This window comes from Sinohyriopsis cumingii, chromosome 11 (assembly GCF_028554795.1).
Source record: "Sinohyriopsis cumingii isolate HCF-2022 chromosome 11, ASM2855479v2, whole genome shotgun sequence".
Classification (NCBI taxonomy): domain Eukaryota; kingdom Metazoa; phylum Mollusca; class Bivalvia; order Unionida; family Unionidae; genus Sinohyriopsis; species Sinohyriopsis cumingii.
In genome coordinates, this window is record NC_142971.1 from 111,642,161 (window position 1) to 111,665,792 (window position 23,632).

At 34.1% G+C, this 23,632-nt stretch overlaps 1 protein-coding gene across 5 annotated transcripts in view; it reads right to left on the minus strand.

Moving 5' to 3' along the window:
• LOC149789306 (uncharacterized) overlaps nt 1-23,632 on the minus strand; it is a 38,646-nt gene that overhangs the window by 11,503 nt on the left and 3,511 nt on the right. For all 5 annotated transcript variants that reach the window (XR_016424354.1, XR_016424352.1, XR_016424353.1 and 2 more), the window contains exons 4-5: nt 9,303-9,410; nt 938-1,039 (exon numbers count right to left, since the gene is read on the minus strand). Coding sequence is in view for 1 of the 5 variants with exons in the window: in XM_089975509.1 (XP_089831635.1) it covers nt 938-1,039; nt 9,303-9,410 (210 nt within the window). In the remaining 4 variants the exon portion in view is untranslated. The remainder of the gene's footprint in view (nt 1-937; nt 1,040-9,302; nt 9,411-23,632) is intronic.

A 23,632-nucleotide genomic window follows, 5' to 3' on the forward strand; every position in this document is an offset into this window, starting at 1 on the left:
ATCCATGACTGTTAATTGTATATAATCTAAAAGCAAATTTTCTGAGTCTACTACTTTCAAGATTTAATCAACCTGATTCATGTACAATATCAAAATAGCAATCAAATCTTATGATTTTTTAGTGAAATTGAATTTAGAAAAAGAATGAACGCTCATAAAATCAGATATAAGGTCAATACAAAAGAATCTAAAATATCAAGTGTTGCTTTAACATTCTAGGGGCCACAGTGTATGAGTATGGTCGTACAGCTCAGTAACTAATTTCCCTAAGCCAGTATTTCAAGATCTTCAAACTGAAAAGAGAGTTTGGAAATTTACAAAATTTTCCACATTATACTCATGGAGAAAGTACAACCAATTCAGCTGTCAATTTCATCAGCAACCTGACTGCAGAAGACTTTTCTCTCAACCTACTATGCGAATGAGTAGGATCTCCCCATTTATCCAAACCATTTAGCATCATACCCTAAAACTCCTAATATGGAGTTGAAAAGTCTATCAAGTGCTGACTAAAGCCTTTAGTTTGATTCCATGGCTTGATAGTTTACTTCATGGTTGGTTATTTGCAGACTGTGGATATGATAGTTGTATTCTGGTGTTAAATTTTTCTGCCTGTTGGGAAGAATGATATAGATATAGTGGTCAAGAGGAGAAGTAGCATGCACATGGGTAGAGAGATTTACTGAATCTTGATTTAATTCTAGCATTAAAACTGTTATCATCACAATTTAAATTTTAAGTGGATAACATCACGTTAAAGGACAGCATTGATCTTTGCGCACATTCAGTTTCATGCAGCCTATTTTTCTTCTAGATTCAACTTGTCCAGGACAATACATTTCATTATATTTGTCCTCATGTTAGTATTTGCTCACACCAATAAATTATAGAATACATTTCTCAATAACTTTTAGCCTTGAATGTAAGAAACTGTTACCTTTCTCTGGCAGAAGTAAGTCTATTGCCATCTGTAATTCTCTGATGGAAGCAGCAAGATTATTTTTAGTTTCATTGTTTTCACTTTGATGTTTCATATAATCTGTGGAAAAAAGAATCAGAAACATTATTTATCTATATTCAAAACAATGGTCCACGAGTGGACAAAATCAGGTATTCATTGAGGCTTGTTATTCTCAATACTCAATGAATTTTTAATATGCTCAACGGCAGTCACTGCTCCGGTGGCCTAGTGGGTAGAGCTTCCGCCTTGGATGTGGGAGGTCATGGGTTTGATCCTCGGCAGGGTCATATAAAAGACGTAAAAAAATGGTACAAACAGCTGCTTTGCTTGGTGCTCAGCATTAATAGGTTAGTGTTAGGACTGGTCGGCCTGGTGTCAGGATAAAGTGACTGGGTGGGACATCATGCTACATGTCTGCAGCATGATGCCCCAGTGCTAGACATTGCTATAAACTGACACACTACAGACATTGTAGTTGTATGACTGAAAAATTGTTAAAGCTACATTAAAAATCCAAATCACACACACACACACACACCAGCAGTCATCATACTTGCAACATAAATAACTTCAATCATATGTCAGGCATAGAGATGTTGAAAAGGATCAATCTCTGGCAAAGTTAAACAATTTCCTACATCACAAAAGAAGCTAGAATATTAGAATCTACAAGATGACTTTAACTTGCACACTTTGTCAACTTGATATTTTATAAAAGATGGTTGCACAATATCTTTTAACATTTTTCAGTTACTTTATCCAGCTATCGAGATTTTGCCCATTTCTGGCACAGGTGTGGTTGTATTGTAAATTTAAATTTTTAAATGTGATAAAAACTGTGAAAGACATTTTAGCTATACAGTCAAAGCAACATTTTATGGCATGAGCAAATAAAGCATAAAATATAATGCAGCAAAATGCATTGGCTAAGAAATTACATCAACTTTAAATATGCTTAACTTGAGTTTATTTGGCATTAAAATTTTATATAACCTTCTCCATGGCCCTAATTGAGTTCCAACTGACACTGCATTTGTTCGAAAGTTGAATCATAAATTAATATAATACATCAAAGGGTATTTAAAGAAATATATTTTGCTTAAAATTTCCAAATTTACAATGATGTGGTATATTGACGTATGTGGAACATTGTGTAAATCCTAACAAATTTTTTAAAATGATGGCATGTACTTTGATTGCACCGACTTGTATGATTTAAAGATACATAAGTTTTATATAACACTGAGAAAAAAAACTGTAGGCTGTTTACTTTAAAGTAATATATGCCAACATTTAATATGTCATTTTTTGACCTGAATGTAGTCGATGACTGAATATGTCACCACTATGGGCCCTCCAATATCCATAATAAACATAAATTATTACGCAGAAAATAAGTTTAAACTAATATTTAGCCATAAAGTGTCTTTACAATAAATGGTTTGCCTCAATTCTAAGTTAGAGTTGCAACAAATTTGTTATCTTTGCATTTAAACTTTTAATTTAAAAAAATCTGTTTTAAAAAAAAAATTAATCAGCATTTTATGGCCAGAAATTTGCCAATATACCATTAAACTGTATGTATAAATGCATTAACACACAAAAACATAAATACATGTCAGACAGCATCCAAGATATACAACAAGAATAAGAAAAGTGATTGTAACAAAGAACACTCTATCATATAAATGCTATAGTCAAAAGATAATACAAAGTAATAATGTTTTTGTAAATTTAAAGAACAAAATAAATGATCGTTCTTAAAGCTAGCTGGAGACACTATTACCATTGTCTACATCTGGGAACTAGATTTTACTTGATAAAAGTCACAGGCTTTGAGTGACCTCAGAATGAAAGACAGAATTACAAGCATATTTCATGCATCAGCAATTGCCTTTATTAGCCTTCACTGCAGAGGTCTCACACAAAAGCATGTAGTAATCAGTTCACTCATCTATTTACTAAACTCATTCACATCTACTATACAGAATTAAACTGTTGATGGTAACCTATCACAATATATAAATGTACAGTAATGAATCATAGGCTAAGATGTATACAGCATGGAAGAATATATGTGCTCTTGAGCTAAACACAAATACTTACCCCATGTTAGTAAAGTATAAAATGTAGGTCACAGTAACCTTCTTTAGTTGTAAGGATGTGGTACTAACAGTGATGTATCTAAGTATCAAGCTTAATTACCCAAACAGTCTTTGAAATAAGCACATGTTCGAAGCACAAAACCAGTGGGTATTTTTTTACTTCAATCAGCAAATTTTCTAAAATTCACAGGCCCACTGGAATAGTAAATATTAAAAGAAATGCAAATATAAAATGCAGATGCAAACAAAAAGTATTATCCAAATTTTGTTGTCCTTTAGTTGTATCTGATATGCTAAGTATCTAATCTGAATAATCTAGTCATCATATTCTGCCTCTCTCGATACAAAACATTAACGCTTGAAGCTTGAGTCAATTTAAACATGTTGGACTTGACATTATAGTATGGGTTTTATTTCTAAAAAAAGGGGGCCCCGAGTGGCCGAGTGGTCTAAAGCACTCTCCGTTATGGATCACTGCCATCTCACCTCTGTCTGCGGCGGTTCGAGTCTAGGATTCAGCCAATGTGGGTATGTGAGAAAGCTTGCCAGTAGCTTCTCGTGGGTCGGTGGTTCTTTCCGGTGTTTTCCCGGGTTCTTCCTCCACCATTAATACTGGCCATGTATAGCCTATCGTGTGCTGAAAAATGGCGTTAAACCCCACAACAACAACAACATTTCTAAAATGACTTTTTGTACAGGAGGAGTAGTGATAACAATATTTTCATGATGGTTCTCATGGCAGCTATTCATGATGTCCAAGTAGCACTATTTAATTTAGGACTAACTACACCATGGGATGAATGTGTGTGTGTAAGGTTTCATGGCAATCCTCCAAGTAGTTTAGAAGGAGTTGTAATAACAAATTTGTGCTGATGGATGGTGGAAGATAAACCATCCCATAAGTACCAGTTGAGCTAAACATTATAACCTAAGAAATATTAAAATTTCAACAAAGCTTGGAATTCAGAGTTTTAGTTAGTGCAGAAGAGTAGCAATGTTCCCAAGTTTGGTTCATGTGTTTCATGGGAAGTGGATTTTAAGAAAGTATATGGGGAAAGAAATTATATCACTGACATACGCATACATGATCTGACAGGGTAAATCTGGACCAGAAAATTACTGAAAGACCATTACAAAGTGTGAAATTTAATAATCACAACAAATGTCATCAGTGACACCAAGCAGTAAGCTTGTGAAGAAAACTAAAAATATTTGTTGATTTTGTTTAAAAACTCTTTGCATTGAATTATGAGATATACAACTGTTCCTTTCTTCATTTAACCCTTTACCTCATAAAGCATAGTTACAAAGTGCAGCAAGCAAGCTATAAATAGAACACCTGTTACCTATTTGACTCCATACGCATAGGTCTGCCTGTTAACTGTTAAGCAATATAGTGTATGTTACGTATGTAAGGTTTCATGGTAATCCTCCAAGTAGTTCAGAAGGAATTGTAATAACAAATTTGTGCTGATGGATGGACAGATGGATGGTGGAAAATAAACCATCCCATAAGCACCAGTTGAGCTAAAAATGATAACTTAAGAAATATTAAAAGTTCAACAAGTGTTTTAGTCAGTGCAGGAGAGTAGCAATGTTCCCAAGTTTGGTTCATGTGTTTCATGGGAAGTGGATTTTAAGACAGTATATGAAGAAAGAAAGAAATATCACTGACATATGCAGACACCATCTCACAGGGTGAATCTGGACCAGAAAATTACTGAAAGCCTGTTACAAAGTGAGAAACTTAATAATCACAACAAATGTCATCAGTGACACAAAGTATACCGCTCCCTCGATAACTCGCACCCGGATAACTCGCGATCCCGCTTATAACGCAGTGTCTGTCTTGGCTCCCGATTTTTTCCAGAGAAAATGTATTTAAAATATCTTTAAAATATGCTGAACATGAATAAATTAGGATAAGAACTGATAAATTAAACCTTGATATATTGCTCGTTTTATCATCGAAAATGGTGATTAATGCCCGTAAAAATATAATCCATATTTTGAAATTTGTAAGTTCTAGAGAAGAATTAATTTCAGAGATCTCAAAACGCTTAATTACGCATATTTGGAGGTCAATTTTTGATCTGGGACGCAGAAAATCACTGAGGCGGGAGTCCTCCATACGCATGTAATAGGTGCGCGGGAAAATTCAAAGATTTGCCGGTCCTGTTTCAGCCACCTGCTTTGTGGGAAAATGTGTTGATCAGTTTACTGTGCTAATATTTACAATGACAGAATTCAGTGACTGAAAGACTCTTTGATGTACTGTTGCTATTTTATAATAGTACATTAAAAAAAAAAAAAAAAAAAAACATCATGCAACAGCTAGGCGGCTAGTTCAAAGGCTTTGACTTGGCGGCCGAGTGAGAAAATGTACTGATATTTAGTGATTGAATTTAGAGGCAGAAAGACCCAGTTTTAAAATCCTAGCGAGACCTCTGTTTAAAGATATATATTATGTAAGTTTTTATGATAAATAGTTGTCATTATACTGTAAATAAACAGTCTGGTGAAATAGCAATCAACGAAAACTTCTGGTAAATGTTAACAGGTGGCAACAAAGAATGAAATAAACACCAATTAAACGTCTTCCTGTGTGAAAGTCACGTTCTAATCCTTTAATTCCGTTTCAGTGTAAACATTATAATCACAACATAGTCTGTTCATTGAAAACATGAAAAGAGTCAATCAACCGTCACATCGAAGCCTGTGAGTACTTCTGTGAGAACCTAATTACATGTACATGCCGGCTTTGTTTTGATCAACAACTTGGGGAAGTGTTTGTTGCATTAAAAAAAAATTGATTACAAGAGACCTCAGGTGCTGGATTAAGGGTCTTGGTGCTGCCTTTGACGTAAAGCAAAACAGTAATAGAGACAACGACGATGATAGTGACTTCGAATGTTTCAGTGAAACTGATGTCATTAATGCCGAGGCTGTTTGGGAGAAATTAGTACAGACTCATGGTCCTGAGATGGGCGTTTCTCTTGATGATATGGAGGAGTGGATTTGTGCTGACAATGATTGCCCTACAGCCGAATACATGTCAGATGAAACTATAATTATTTCTATAGTGAACAGATTTGCAGCAGAAGACGATTCTAGCTGGAGTAACACAAGTGTTGAAAGTGATGCAGACACAGATGTTGCACCCCCACCCCTCGGCACAGGAAGCAATCAGATATTTTGATATTGCCATAAGGTGGCTGGAGACCCAAAATGTTGACTACGCAAAGTTCATGCAGTTGAGAAATCTGAGGGATTTTGCTCGGCAGCAGAGAAACCAAGGAGTAACACACACAAAAAAATTAACTGATTTTTTCAAAAAGTGAATTGATATTTGTCAAGCGTGGCACAAACGGCAAGTATTAACTTGTTCTAATTTACGTTGTTTTAAATTTGTAGACCAATTAAATATGTTAGTACTGATTAACTCTTGGTTTTTTTTGTTTTCCATTTTACTTCTATTGCATTCAAATCTATCTATCGTTCGATCGACACTGTTTCTCGAAAAGAGTCGATCTTTTGTATATAAAAAAACGTCTAATTTGGATCAAACAATAAAACTAGAATGTATCCAATTCAACATAAAAATTAGTGACGTAGTACACAATGTGTGAAGTGGTACACATGTTCAGCGAACGGAAACCACGTGGAATAATGTTTTCGATGATCGTCTCAATATACTGTAATTTTACCTGAAATTTTTAATGTTGTCCTATAAGAAAATAATAAAGTACACCGTTATGAAGAGATATTTATTAACAGTCGATCTCAAAACGATTATAAAGTGAGTATTCAACAGCATAATCGCCTACCCCCCCCCTTATTTTTCCGTTATGTCGTCAATCACTTTATTGGTTTTGGGCTTATTTTATAGGTTCCTCGACAACTTGCGCCTCGCTTATAGTGCAGTCGATGTTTCTGGACCCCGATGTGCGCGAGTTATCGAGGGAGTGGTGTAGTAAGCTTGCGAAGAAAACTAAAAATGTTTGTGGATTTTATTTAAAAAGTCTTTCCAGTGAACACTGAGATATACAACTGTTCCTTTCTTCATATAAGTAACAGTTCTCTGGCTCATATTACAGTAAAAGTCACACAGGTCATATACACATTTAACACTGACTATTTCAATAATGGGTGTCATTTTTTATAATTTGATTCATCATACCTTTAAGTGGCAAGTATTCCAATCATTTGAATTCCTATACATCCACATTTCTTTGGAACGTCATTATTTAAATATCCTGAGAAGTGCATATGGCAAAATCAACGTTAAAGTACATATACATTTTTGGATGAAATGAACCTAAAGCTGTGATCCAATAAAATCCAGACTGAATGTTGCTTGATGTGATGTCTTAATTAAAGCAGGACATATAGATAAACAAATATGTAATACCCTATATTGTAACGATCCTACATGAAGTGCTCTTTTCCTGACCCAAGTGTAGTACATGGCCGCCATTGTAAAAGACCATAGAGATTGATAATTTTCAACTTGAAGTTTTTTGATGACAGTTAAGGTGTAAAGTATTCAGTAATCAGGATTGAATAGACCTTGGTTACAGAAAATTAGTGTTAAAATTTAAAAGAACAATTTATATTAAATTTAAAATGAGTAAATGTGCATACATGACCCATGAGACTTGTACTTTAATTAATTATTAATGTTATTTTGCCATCAAAATCTGAATCATTTCCAAAAATTGCTATTTAATTACAATAAGAAGAAAATACATATTGTGCCTTAAAATGCACTTGTTTTATTTTCAATCCCATTAAAATATGTAAAATTCATGCTGATAAGAAATCCTGATGATTTAGAAGCTTATCTAATGATCCAAATTTTGAAATCAACTGATTTGATGTTCTGGTTATGTCACATGTATGTATCAGTTTGTATGAGTTACAGTCTCTTCAATAAAAGGTATTACTAGTCATAATTTCCAAAATAGGACATTACAAATAGTAAATGGGAATAAAATATCAGAAGCCTTAAAAAGTCACACTGTAGGTCTGATCTACCAGCAAAAGGCTACGACACTCATACAATTATTTATCTGAAAAGCAAAATCTGTTGAAATAATGGAATTCAAGGCGAGTTCTTGCATGCACCAACAATAAAGTAGTTTTGAAAACCATAACACACTGATTACACAGAATAAACATTTCATTGCAGAAGAATTTAAGGGGCTACTCACTGCCTATAATATATCAAGCTTAAAGGAGGAAAAAGACAACTATCCTCCAATAAGAATTAATAGTGTGTTGGGGGAATTTCCTGTGCATAATCTGAGCATATTCAGTGTGTGATCAATGCATCCTTAACACTATGGTTATCCATGGGAAATGTGATTGTTACAACTAGACAAACATGACCTATCCATTTGCCCTTTAAAGATAGAATAATTATTTCCACTCGGTCAACCTGACAAATAGGTATAGCAGTATTCCCTTTGCATCATTTATGTGAGCTATATAATTCTGAAATACTAAAAACGTGATGTTGAAGAGTGAACTAGTCCCCATAGGAATGGTGAACTGAAAGACCAAAACAGACTTATCAAAAACTTCATGTCTCCCACTTGCTTATGATCAGGGATGAATGCAAATTAATTCTAAAAAAGTAAACAAAAATATACATCATTGTTTTCAAGGCTTCTTAAAACTTCAACTTGGGATTTCTTTTGTACTAGGATTTATTAGCATGTGCTGATACCATACAAATTGTCAAAGAATGCAAAAATGACTTTCAGCACTGCTTGTGTAAAATGAAAAGTACAACTAATATCTCTTTAACACGTCAATATAATGATTTATTTTTCTTTTTTCAACCAATGTGGGGCTCAGTGATGCAGGATGAGCCTGATGCATCCTCTTCCACAGGCAACTAATATTGATAGGAGCTGCAGTGACTCAGTGGGCTGGTCTTGCAACCAAACTATGCTGGTTCACCTAAACTGGGCTGGTTACCATGGTACATGTATATCCTTAAGGAAGACACTTTAGTCATGTAAATAACATACTGCTGTGCTGTAACAAAAACTTAAATAAACCAAATTTATTTCTTCTGAGAATTTAATATGCCTTATAACACGATTTTGCCGTAATATTATATTTCTGAGTGTGTGCATAGTCTGTTGTCACCTAATTATAGAATGGTCTCCACTTATCATTTTAATTTGAACACCATCTCATTAATTTTTTATGACAAACATTATTACCTTTTTCAGACTGTGACAAATCCTGCAGCACTTCTTGCATTCGTGTCCAGATACTTCTGAGTCTCTTCTGGGTGTATTTGTGTTTATCTTCTCTAAAACTGGGGTCATCTGAAAAAGGCAAGAAATTTTGATATTTTCTTCCTCTACTCTGATATGTATTTTCTGAGACATTGGGGATAGTTACGGTAAGACTTTTTTTATTTTTTACTTTTGCTATTCATGTACTAGGTTTCACAGCCAATCATAGTTATTGCAAAATAAATCCATCTGTCATACAATAAAATTCATTATTTACCTATTCTACTTGGTGACTTTACTTTGGATGAGTAATATCTTGTGGTGTAGGAAGCATAAAACAGATACATATACTTGAGTTTGTTAATATTTGTTTATTTCCATACGATACAAGAATACCATACCAATGTTTACAAAACTGCTGCAGTGACTGAAGATCAAGTCTCTTAACACTTAACCTTCTGCAAGTACTACCGGTAAGTGCTCACCCAATGAAGCCTGCTATGCAGGTTGCCTTCTAGAGGCTCTTTGTAGGCTAAACTCATAATTGCTGCTGGAGCGAGAGCTACTTGAGTTAGTGCATATGCTGTCTATGTTTTCTATATCAATCTTGTACCTATCCTCATCTTGTAAATTTGTATTAACTTTGTTTTTGGATGTGGAAAAAGCTGGTACAATGACTGAATAAGTATATGCTTGTTTTCTTCTTTTCTTCAGAGATTAAGAACTAATTTAAATGCATGAGTTCAAGCATATCTGCTACTCCTTGATAAAATACCAATACATGAATTACTCATCTAATGAAATTATTTATTGAAAGTGTGGTCATGGGAATAGCACTCTTGGAAACTATTCTATTTTCTAAAGGATTATTGAACAATAGTTTCTGGGATTTAATTTCCTGCATTCTGCACATGGTTTTGGATAAAGTGGATATTACATCTATATTGACAATGATATAAATACCACTATAAGAGGTGCAACAATAAACTGCTATGGTTTGGAGGATCCAGAAATAAAGGTGCTTTAAATTAGTGAAATCAAAATCCTGAATATTTTATTACAAGACAAACAGTTTCTGAATGAGTGGAAAAACAACAATAGTCTTTTTACTCAAGTCATACACTTATGATACAAGAGGTGTAACCCATTGTTTTAAATAATAATTTTCAAATTCACATTGGTAATTTTTAAAAAGACAAAACTTCAAATGAACTTATTATAGATATATGCATTACAAGAATAAAAACAAGACTGATAAACATGTATAGGACTAACAAGGATAGTCAAAGCTTGTCAATAGATATTGTAATAATAATAATAATAATGAGGGCTGTTCCAGTAAAACATATACCCCCAGGGGGAAGGCACTTTCAAATTCAACCAACCCACAAAAGAAGCAATTTAAAAAAAATTATGATCTATTGTCAGATGTGTTTTAATCGAGAAACACTGCCCCTTACAGAAGTATATTTTTTTAACATAATTTCTGGCTATGGGTTAGTAGGCGGTAGAAGCGATTTTAATACTGGGTTGGGGACAGAAGCAATTTAAATGGTAGCTGGCTGGAGGTAATCTACTGAATTCATATACATCATATAATCTACTGCATATTTTTATTTGTATTCATTCATTATTATCAGTCTTTTGTCCTTTTGTTTGTTTGTCTGTCAGCCAAGTATGTCTCTGATACTGTGAAATCACAGATTTTCATGGTGGTTTATTATTTGTACATGTCATTGATCAGTCCCTTAATACCTACTAATTTAACATCCATGAATACAGATTTTATAATAGATATTTCTATTCTAATATAGAAATCATGAATTTGTATCCTTACTAAACTCTGTGTTTCCTAAAGTGATCAATATGTCTTGCTTCTTGCTATTTTTCTTTGTTCTCAGGCATGCTGCTTTTGATTAGAATAATAGTTAAATCTTGTATTGCTTTAAATGTGTGGTCAGATTCTATGATTCATCATTATAATTTTTTCCAATAAATGTTTTGGTAAACTTATATGATTTGTCAGAAAAAAACCCAATGATGCCTGTGGAAGTGATGTTGCATCATTTGTCTACTTTTACACTATATCATTTCTTCTAAGAACATCTTTTTCAGTTACCGATGTCTATTTTTATGCCTTGTTTTAAGACTAATATAAAGTTACAAAAAAAATATAGCTAGTCAAACATTTTTATATCATAGATTTTTTAAAAAAGGGATGAAAGTCAAGGAATCATTTTCCCCAGAGCACTCATAAAATCAATGTCATTGCAGTTAACTGTATTGTCAACAGCATCATAATCATCACTGATGGCCTAGCAGTAACATTCTGCACTTTCAATCCAGTTGTCACAGATTCTATCTCCCACTTCTAGTCTTTCATATGAGACTTATACCTATGGCCTGAGGGGCTTTCATGGCAGAGTGGTATAAGATGCTTGTCTTGTGATACAGATCTGAGGGGATTCGATGGCAGTGGTACAAGATGCTTGTCATGTGATTACTTGCCTCCAACGTATAAATGAGAATGTTGCCAGTTACTTGTGGAAGGTCAGTGGTTCTACATAAGTGGTGTTTGGTGTCTCAAAAGGACTTGGATTTTCTTAGTAGTAAAACTGGCTGCCATATATAGATTCTCTTCATCTGAAAATGGTGTAAAGGCCATAATGATCTACTGAAACCCCGAGATCTCATGTCTAAATTACTTCAGCTGTTGGAGATAAACGTCAAATCAACAGAGGCTCCATGTGCCCAAGTGTACTAAGGTGCTTGCTTTTACATCACTTAAACATCTCACAGAGTGAGTTTGTGTCACAGATCAACCAATTTAGGTTGGTGGTCTTTCGGGTTTCTTCCTCCATCTAATATATTGTAAAAAAATCACCAAAAAACCAAAACCAAACCACACTGAATCAACCAACTAATCAACTGTGGCAACAGCAGCAAAGGTACTAGTCAATCGTTTTTGCCACAGTGTATGAGTTTTTAACTTTTGACTCGAGTAATTTTTGTAGACCTTAGAATATCGTCAATTATGCCTTTCTGACAGTTACCTAAAAGTCATCATCAGTTGGTGCAAATGGATTTTTCGTGGTGAGCATATGAGATGGAAAAGTCTTGAGCAATCCTGCATCACACACTGCCAAAAGGTTTACATTTTAGCTCACTTATATTTTCTCTTAACAATGTTCATTGTTCCAACTAGAACTGTTATAACTTATTCAAGCTATATTCACCAATATCTGGAGACATGCATCTGTAATAAATATTTGTAACAAAGTATGAGAATGCATCAATGTTTTTCAGTGATGCATCTGAATTGAACAACAACCACAATCAACAAACCAAGAAATAAAATTATTCACCTCTCTCAGGCAAAAGTAGGGTATAATCATAATCTGCCAAATGATTTTTAATTTTTTAAATTTGCCAAATATTTTTTCCAACCATACTGATTCAGTGGACATATCACCAGAATGGACAGAAACAGACCAGAAGGTTAAAATCAATTTGATACAGCTTTTAAGTATAGCTAAATTCATAGTGGTATAGTTAACTGTACACCCTTTACTGTCTTCCTTTTGACGAAATTTCTTACTGAAGCTAAGAAAATAATGCTGCACACATAATAAAAGAGGCACACTTCTACTCATTATTGTTTTTATTATTCTTTTCCATTCCAGCCTGTTCTTATGATCTTCTCCCCCCACATACTGTTTGTCTTGTTTATGATATGTATCTAAATTTCTCACTTACTTTTCCTACTACTATACAAATGTTCTGTGAATATGCATATCAGTGTGAAGCACAATGGGGAGACTAAATCCAAGATTAAAAACCTCTACATTTCTGGATGTATTCTGCTTGGATTCCGTATTTTTGCACAAAACTCAAGAGTTCAGGACTCTGCACTAATTCAGTTCCCACTGTAAATTTGTGCAAACACCACGATATTAAAATTCAGTAACTTAAAATTTTGAGTGCTCATGATCAAATTTATATCAGTATAGACACATCTATGACGACAGCTTTTGTGAAGAAAAACCCCCATAACAGCCGCACCATTTTCTGGATCTATACAAAGTTGAAATGTGTGCTTTCAATACTGCACCAAAGAGTCATTTGCTGATTTCAGTAATGAGTCGTCCAAACTCGGGTCTGTAAAGGGATGGAAATTATGTTAATAAAACAATGTCCCTCACTTTTTTCAGTTACAAGTAGGGCAAGCTCTCAAAAGATTGTTTTTACTAACATCTTGGTTTCATTATCAACCAAACAGGGACCGTCAAACACATATATACTCTATTTTATCTTCAATGATTTATAGTATGGTTCTCGTTCTTTCACATCTGTAGTAATGTGAGTCCCTTAACAACTCTCAATGGTTGTAAGCCTTTTTCGACCATGCTGAAAGGACACACTGTAAGATAATGTTCAAGTAACAGAAATACCATGGGATAACCAGAGACCAATAAAACTGAATAGTCAAGTTATCTCCTCTGCAGGGATGCTGCCAGGATTTCAGGATGTACCCTAAGTTTTGTGTGTGTTTGATCTCCAATGAGGAAGTGGTGGTGGGAGGAATAACCATTGTTGAATATCTCCCAAACACTTAAATATCTGTCACTCTTTCTTACTGTTCCACTCTGTTACAGATCTACTGAAATCAAAATTATCGAAGAGATGTCATCTCTAGTTGTATAGCGATTATTACTGTGATGTCTTTGGGCATAGTCACATGGTTGTGGTGGGGTCTTGGTTGGGTTGGCATAAAGACTATAGGCTTACTCCATATTTGACATCTAATTATGATGTTGTCAAAAGAATTAAAAAATTTCTAGCAATTCAGTTGGACTCGGATACTTGATTCATAGTCAATGAACAGGTTCTAAAACTGATGTGTTTATTTTGGAGCTATGTTTCTCCATCACATTCAAGATTTGGATATACCAAAGGTGAAATTGGTACAGTTGCATCCTAAACTACTATCGTGGCTACTTCAAATGTTATTTAATGTGAGACTTTAATGCAATAACTCGTAGCTTCAGTGATTTTGGGGTTAAAAAAATTAATTTCTTCTCAAACAACTCAATTTGGTGCAGATTACATTGTTTTTTAATGATACAGTGAGAATTCTTGATGTGTAAAAATTGCACAAGAAATGAACAACATCAGACCAGAAAATTACTACCACTGGGAAAATACTGATAGGAATATACAGAAATAATGATATAATTATTTAAGTAGAATAGGTGGTGACAATACGAGCTCTAGTTCTACAACTTTGTGCAAGATACATCTTGTACAACTATTCTGTTGTTTCTAACAGCACTGTAATATGGCAATAATTTCTGTCCACTTTTTACTTTAGTTCCTTGCTAATTAATAGTTTTAGGTTTTACAACACTAAGCACATCATACCTTCTGACAATAACACATCATTACAAATATTTAGATTGCAAGAAAATAGAAGTTACAATTTTATTAAAAGCACTGGTACCAGTAAGACTAAAGGAGATGGTAAAAAAAAAAAGAATCAGGATGAACAGATTAGTAGTGTAGTAAAGAATCCATATATCAGAATGACATCAAGTATTTTTTCATCAATTTCATCATCAGTTAATGATACTACTTAAAAATGTATTGTACTAGATAATAGACTTTTTTAGTTATCCATTTTGCAATACAAATACCAAATGATGGCTTGGAAATAAGTGCCAAAAGGTCTGCAGAAAATACCACCATGATCAAAATATACATAGGAAGAACTGAACACAAACAGGACAAATTTGTATCCATCTTGCTTTGAGTTTACAAAGATCAGTCAGTCTCTTATGTTTAATGTCATTTAATTTTTGCACATAGAGAGCATGTACATCATTTGGTCATACATCTGCATGATACAAAAGTTTGTCTTTTTATTCTTTTGTTGCTCAGTGGTTCTGCCAACTAGAGATCTACACACACTTAATTATGTTGTATGGGGATTCTCTGATATTCCCTATGAGCATTAATCTGTTAATTGTTTCTGAATTTAATATGATCCTCCTCCTCGGTGTACAAATATTATTCTGTGCTGTGAACTCCTTTCATTGCCTGCTGTCTAAAACGCATATGCATAACTAGCTTGAACAAGTTACTGTTCTTGATGGTTGTGCAATTTTCAACATCTCACATGTATGGCCCCATGGGTATTCTCTCTTGGATATCTTTGTCCCAAAAAGAAAAGTTTTGAACCAGAGGTCTAGTTAACTAAAATTAATCATTCTATTATACAGTGTGTGATTATACCATGTATGATCAGTAGTAATTCAAAAAGAATTAAAAATGTTAATGGATTATGGTTGGATTAGATACTACTCAAGAGCGTGTGTGGCATAAAACAGATTTGATGGGTATCAATATTTAATATATATACACCACTCCCTTGATAACTCGTGATCCCGCTTATAATGTGGTGTCCGGCATGGCTCCCATTTTTTTCCAAAGAAAATATATTTTAAATATCTTTAAAATATGCTGAGTGTGAAAAAAAATTACGATAAGAATTGGTAAATTAAACCTTGATACATCTCTCGTTTTATCATCAAAAATGGTGATTAATGCTTGTAAAGATAGAATCCATATTGTAAAATGTGCAAGTTCTAAATAAGATATCATATATTATGTAAGTTTTTTTAAAATCATAAATAGTTGTCAATACACTGTAAATAAAGTCTGCTGAAACAGCGATCAATTAAAACTTCTGGTAAATGGTAACTGGTGACAACAGAGAATGAAATAAACACGAATTAAATGTCTGGCTATGTGAAAGTCACATTCTAATTCTTTAATTCCATTTCAGTGTAAACATTATAATTGCAACATATTTATGAAAACATGAAAAAAGTCAATCGACTGTCACATCGAAACCTGTGTGTACTTCTGTGTATCCAATTCAGCACACAAATTAGTGACGTAGTACACAATGTGTGAAGTGGTACATGTATTAAGTGAACAGAAACCATGTGGAATAATGTTTTTGATGACCTCCTCAATATATTGTAATTTATCCTGAAATTAATGTTGCTCAATGAGGAAAAAATAAACAAAGTACTCCGCTATGAAGAGATATTTTATTCACAGTTAATCTCAGCATGATTATCAATTGAGTATTCAACACTACAACCTGCCACCACCCCCTTTGCCACTACGTCAATCCCTTTATTGGTTTTGGCTTTTTTATAGGTCCCTCGATAACTCACGCGTCACTTACAGTGCAATGTTTTTGGACCCTGATGTGTGCAAGTTATTGCGCGAGAGGTGTATATATATATATATATATATATATAGAGAGAGAGAGAGAGAGAGAGAGAGAGAGAGATAATAGTGTGTTAAAAGTGCCATTAAGATCTACAGACAAAACAGAACAAACAATATTTAAGTACTTTCTTCATATGATCTATATAGGTTGTCATTGATAAATACATATATTCTGAGAGAAAACCTAATGAGCAATGCTACATGATTTCTTGATATTTCCAAATTAAGACCTGATTTCTCAAACATTTCAAGAAATAAATTTACAGGTTAAATGTAATGTACATAAATAAAACTTGTATTTATAGTTATTATTATTACATGAACTGTCACTATAGTTCAAAGTTCTTCACTGTGAGAAAGAATACTCATTTGAAGAAACAGTTTGGAAATAATTCATGATAACAATTTCCTTGCTCTATTTTACAAATTGAAAAAAAAATGGAATATTTTTTGGGATATTGCTCACTGAAACAACTGCAATTTTTATCAAAACATTTGAATAACTGGTACAAGTTAAGAGTCTACATTAGGTTAGTTATACTACTACTGATACATTTTCAGAAGTATAAAAAAGTCCCTTATTGAATCAAAACACATCGCATAATTAAAGCTATTACTTTATTTGTGCACCTTTATTTAAACAGGTGTTACATGTTGTGTAAAGCCATCATACACCTTATAAGTTCTAAGGGTCAATAATGAATCCATTCTTATAATATCTGCACTTTTCTGTGCTTTATACTGCAGGTTAATAATAAATATTGTGCAGGTATTTCATGAATGTAATAGAACTATTCCATATAATGGCCTATTCTTGTATTTGTTGGAAGTAAATATATATCATAGCTCTCTTTAAAGATATCAGAAAATGTCCTTTCAGAACAATGATTATTATTATGAGACATACATACTGTTACATATTCTTACTGTAAAGAAGCATTCCTAGTCTCTTACACGTCAAAGTTAAATATAAATTTAATTGTTACTTAAATCCAACTGAATTCTACAGCATGAACAAACAATAAAGCGCTGCAAGACATGCAAACTGAGAAAAATGGGTTGGCGTGTGAGAATGTTGTATGGTGTCCTCCATGAGATTTTAATATGGAACACTTAGTCTTGAATAAAGTTAGGTTTCATAAGATTTTATCTTAAGTGATTAAGAAAAGGAATGTGATCTATGATTTAATTCAAAATAGCAAATATTTTTTTGCTAAAATAATGCTTCCGAAATAATACTTGCCACATCATACTGATGTTAGGAACAAAGCTGTGGTACCTCTCAAATCCAGCAATTGTGAAAAGATGAATAATTTCATCTTCCACGTCTATCTACTATATAGACCAAGAGAAGAAACTCTTACCCATTACAGCTCTGTACCAATGACTAATGACTACAGTCATTACTTAGTTGTAGCTTAAGTGAAACATCAACAATGATACTTGCATTTGCAGGGAGGTGTGAAGGGTTTAAAAGAAATGTGATTAAGCATGTAATCTTGTAAAGTTGTACCCTGATAAAATATGAGAAACAAAAGACTTTTTCTTGTTGGGTAAAACTTCCAGGTGAATACAGCAAAAGCAGTTTTACTACACTCATAGTAAAATTATCCTGCCTCCAAAGGGTCTGGTGAAAGTCATGGCTAGATCACAGATAAAAAGCTTGACAGGGCCGGCTGTGCTTGCCTGCCAACAAATGGCTTCTGTTATGCCTCAGATTGAATCATTCTGTTTGAATGCAAGGTTTGCAGAGATAGCTCCAATTTCATGAACTGCGATCTTCATGAGGCATAACTGACCTTTTCAGATCTTAGATTAACCAAATGTATCACCCTTTAAAGCCATAATCCAAGGGCTTCCACGGGTTCACCAGAATGAAGAGGCATTGTTGGGCCCCTTCGCACTTAACCATCTATTACAAGTAGTGTTTGAGAGCATGGACCAGGTTCAGATTTGCCACCTATCTAGACTTAACGAAGAAGGTGAGGAGACATATGACCACTATTTCATTGTCTACTGACAGTAACGTGTTCTTTCCTATGAAACATGCTTGTGTCATTAGGACCATACAATCTAAACTGAATTTGAGGAAGTTTGATTTCACTGAAAGTGCAGGCAACTTGTTCACCCTGCATGTTGAAAATAAAGTTTGATGAAAATATGTTTTGTATGACAGCAACTCCAACAAGGTTTGGATCAAGGTTCAAACTGATCTGACTTTGTGCCATATTTATGCCCGCTATTGATTCCATTTAAAGAACAGGGTGAGACATTTTGGCCAATTCTAGTCAAAATTGGCTAATAGGACTGATATTGTGAGCAATATCAGATTACCAATGATGCCTGAATGCATCTGACAGTATGGAGAGGTAGCCTTTCATAATAACTTGGGCTAACATTCTCTCCTAAAAAAAAGCCAGAGAAAAAAATTCAGCCAACAGATGGATTTCACCACTTCAAGGGATCATGGTCTTTAAGCTGCACCTGTCATTGAAAACCTACCACTTTCTCTCATACACCTTTTAGCTCACGAGATCCTCTCCAGCACTTAGGGCCTAAATTCCTTTCTATCCAGGGATGTCATGAAATGAGCCAGGCAGGGATGTAATACATGTGACCAACTTTGTTTGAGCAGATTACAGCTTAGAGAGATCTTCCTTGGAATAATCACTGAGGACAATTGTCCAAACTTAGAGGAACTATCACATTCAGTTTGCATTTTTGACAAAAATTTTCTGAAATGTTTTGATACCATGACCATGAGATGAAGTGGGGGTGGGTGGGGAGAGGGGGATGTAGTCACAGCCACAAAAATCAATTCCACCCAACTCAAAGTACATGCAGACTTCTGGATCCAGGACTGAAGAGATGATGATTTGCAGTTTGTGATTCCACCTATTATTATTATTACCTCTTCACAAACAGATCTATCACTGGATGCCACCCAAAATGCAAAATCCACAGAAAGATCAACAGATGGATGGACTATTTTGTATGAAGGTTCTGGCCCCTTCATGACAATGAATCAACCAGAACATGAGCCTGCTGGGAATAAGTCCAGTCCAGACTGTTGTGTTACCATTTGTTTGCACCAGTACAGATAGAGCCAAACCAGAAGGCATAGGTCTGGTGATTCTGCTCCCAAACAACTACCCCATTTCAAGAGATATGCCACCACCACTGAGTTCTCCATCATAATGAGGACTCCCATCAGCATAAGTCATCTCTGCAGTAATAAAACACATTTACTATGGCTGCAATATTCTTGTTCAAGGCGCTCAGTGCTAAATGTTGTTGAATGCAAATTATACCAAGATATTTTAAGAAAAAAAACAGTGGCAGCTTTCTTTGAGAAAACAAAACTTTGGAGATGCCCGGACCCAGTATTTTGTCTGTCAGGTGTTGGATATTTCCTTGACTTTTGCCAACTGAGGCAGTAAACTGAAAGGAATCTGATCATCATCATCTTTCATGTCTAATGAATCCCCCATCTTATTGGCTTGGCTTGATGCTGGTGGGGGCAAGCATCCAGAAATCAGCAAGACTCTGTAGATTTCCCCCATAGCCCCCTTAAAGCTAAACTCCATCCACTTCGTTGTGGGTCAGAGAATATCTCTGAGGTTAAACATGCTCTAAAACCATTTGTTCTGGTTGTCATTGGCAATCCTTGCATCACTTTCGATGGGAAGGGGGAGAATCATCATGATATGCCTCCCTACTGGACAGTGATATTTTAGGATGCAGATGGAGCATATTTTGCTTTGTTTTTAAGACCTTTTCTCAGTAATGTGAATCAGGTTGCTTGTGCCCATGATGCTCAAGCTCTGCATGCTAAATCTAAGAACACTTGAAAGAAGATAGGCATATTTTAAACATATATTCCATGGCTTTAAATCTCTTGCATTTAATAAATTTCATCCCCATCGTCTATCAGTTTTTGAAAAGGCAAAAATGACCAAAAATTCAGAACATAACATCCCGAAAGTGTTCACGTACTTAAAATCTATGTTTGTTACATAATTAAGCAAGAAAATACAGGAAGTGTGTGTGAAAAACAATGAATAATGGGTACCAATGCTACAATGTTCAAACACAAGATCATGAAGGTTAACAACTGCAAAAAAGTGGCATAATTAAAAAAAATGTATTAAAATAATATTTCCAAAATGAAACTAATATCTTTACACTAATACTATACTGATTATGTCAATAGATGACTGAAAACCCTAACTACGATCATATCCAGTGAAAGCTAAAAAAATAAGTAAACAACCATATTAATTAAGTAATGGTCCGGAGAGGTAATGGGTAAGAGTTTCTTCATTTTGTTTGTCTACTATATAGATGGGAAAAACTAATTATTTCATCATTTCATAATTGCTTCATTTGAGAGGTAGCAACACTTCTTTCCTAATGTTAATGTTGATGTTTTGTGGGATGTATTCAAAGGAGAAATTACATGAAGTGTTGCCTCATAGTAGTCCAGTTGCAGGATGGAGCAAGAGTGATGGTACATGTGGTCAGAATTGCTACTCCTACTATTTTCCTAGGTAGTATGTGAGCTGTGATAAGAATTTTGAAAAATTTTTTTTTTTGAAAAATGACCCAAAACTTCTTTCTAAAAAGTACAGAACAAAATTTAGTTACATCTAGCAATCAATGTGACCGAATATAAAATGCCAAATTAAGACAAATGTTTGCCCTTCCAGTATAGAAATATAAAAAAACTGCAATTAACTGACAGGAGTCAAAGTTTTGAAACTCATTTATCTGGTTAGTCAATATGGAAAAGAGCTTTAGAAAATGTCCTAATTAAAATGCCGAATAATGTTTCATATGGAACCATCAAAATATACTATTTCTGTTATTAAGATTAAGTTATTTGCTTCAAGTTTTATATTTTATTTGAGGAACATGGAACCCCACAAACCTTTGTTATAAAGAGGTGCAGGATTATCATTCTTTAAAAACAGCAATACTCTTTTCAACACCTGCAGTCAATTCAGTATTCTCTATAAAAAACATCATTTGCATTAGGCACAGTATTCTCTGAGTCTACACCTACCTACATTCAACATGGAGTCTTTGCTTTCATTTATTAACAGTATATTACCTTTGCACGACTATAAAGTGTATAGCAATGTCTGTGTATGCTTTTTCATAAAAAAATAACATTCTCCTATTATGTATTTGTGTTGAAAACATTATGCAACTTTATTATTTACTACAAATGTCAAAATTTTCAAAACAATTACAGGACAAAATTAAACGCTTTCTAACAATCTTTGCAACCTAATGGCAAAGTGCATGACATTTTCAAATATCTGTTGAAAACAAATGCTCAGCCCTCCAGTACACTAATTAAATATTTAAATAAGAAGCGCTGCACAAGTTAACTGTCTCTGTGTTCTGAGATGCATTTATTGGTATGTTTGATATAACAATTGTTCAATTTCAACTACAGACTGATTTTGCATGTGTAATCATCAGGATTTTCTGTTTCCATGGGTTTTTAAAGGGAAAATATTCAGAAAATCATAAATAAGTGCACTTACAATTCTTATTGTTGAAGAATAAGTGTAGATTCAAAGTTAGCTTCTCTGGTAACATTTACTTATACCAAATTCCTGGAAGTTACCATCTAATTTAGTAAAGAGTATAAGTGTTTAAAAAATACAGCCTGCATTACCAAGCCTGTGCTTTTGGGAATAAAGAACTGAATCGAGTTACCCATCTTTACTTAAAACTGTTTGCAGTGCGAGATCAGCCATTTTCTGCACCACTGTCAAACAGAAAATATGAACAACAGGCCCAAGGAACCCTGAGATAACCCATCTAAGGTATCAAACTCAAACTCAAAATCAAATGGAACAGCAGTTAGTCAAGAAATCAAGTAAGATGCTGTCCAATATTAAATAGTTCTTCTCTATTGTTAGATATGCCAGCCATATTGGATGGAAAATCAGCACAATGTGTGTGTGTGTGTGTGCACATGAAAGACCTTAGGGATCATGCCAAGATTCTTGATAGCAGCCTGGCATGAAAAATCTCTACAGTGATGCTCTCTATTTAATTTGTTCAATTTATATTTGGTGAATTAAAGAAGTCAGTTTAAGTTTTTCCTGTCTTGAGTAATATTTAATTTGAGATCAGAATCATTTGTACAAGTTTGAAAATACTTTGTGTCTGAATGCTTTCTGTAAACAATGTGATCAAAGTCTGTTCAGCAGTTTTTAAAAAGAAATTGTTTCAACGTTCTTTTACTTCTCTTAATGAAGGCCATATCTAGTGGTGGATAACCATAGTCATATGAGGTAAAAAGGATACTTTCTATCAATTTTGACTAACATCTGTTCAGTGGTTTTGGATAAAAGTCATTTGAAATGTGTTGCTTTTATGGGGGGGGGGGCATTCATTGTACAGGTGGGGCCATAAACGCTATCAAGCCAGCATAGCGTCTGCTTGGTTAAAAACTGGCACATTAGTTTTTTTTAGAAGAAGCTGAAAATAGCATTTGTTCATGTATGATGAATAATGGACAGTGCTCTCCAGACCATATCATAAAGTGACTTGGTCTTATGACCAGGTCAACTAAATATGATAAAAAATCTTTAACTTCTTTTACATAGATTCTTAAGGAAGAAAAACTCAGAAAAACATCAAGCACTTTTGCTGCATTAAACTGGGATGAGTCATTATGTGCTTCACTGATTAAAATTTTTGTACACATATCATATATGATCAAAATTACAGTCTGTCTACATGCTAAAAAAGGACTTAACATGATGTAGATAGCAAGTGAAATGTTTCATCATGCAATGCTAACTTACCTGGAAGAGACAGAACTGAAGATTCTCAAACTCTTTCATAACATGGCAAATTCAAATCAATGGACTACTCTTCATTTTAAGCTCTGCCCAAATGATTAACACAAGAGGCAGAAGCATAAAATATGACACTGAATATCATATTAAGTTTAAATATTAGCTATTTCAAGTTCTCAAATTTAT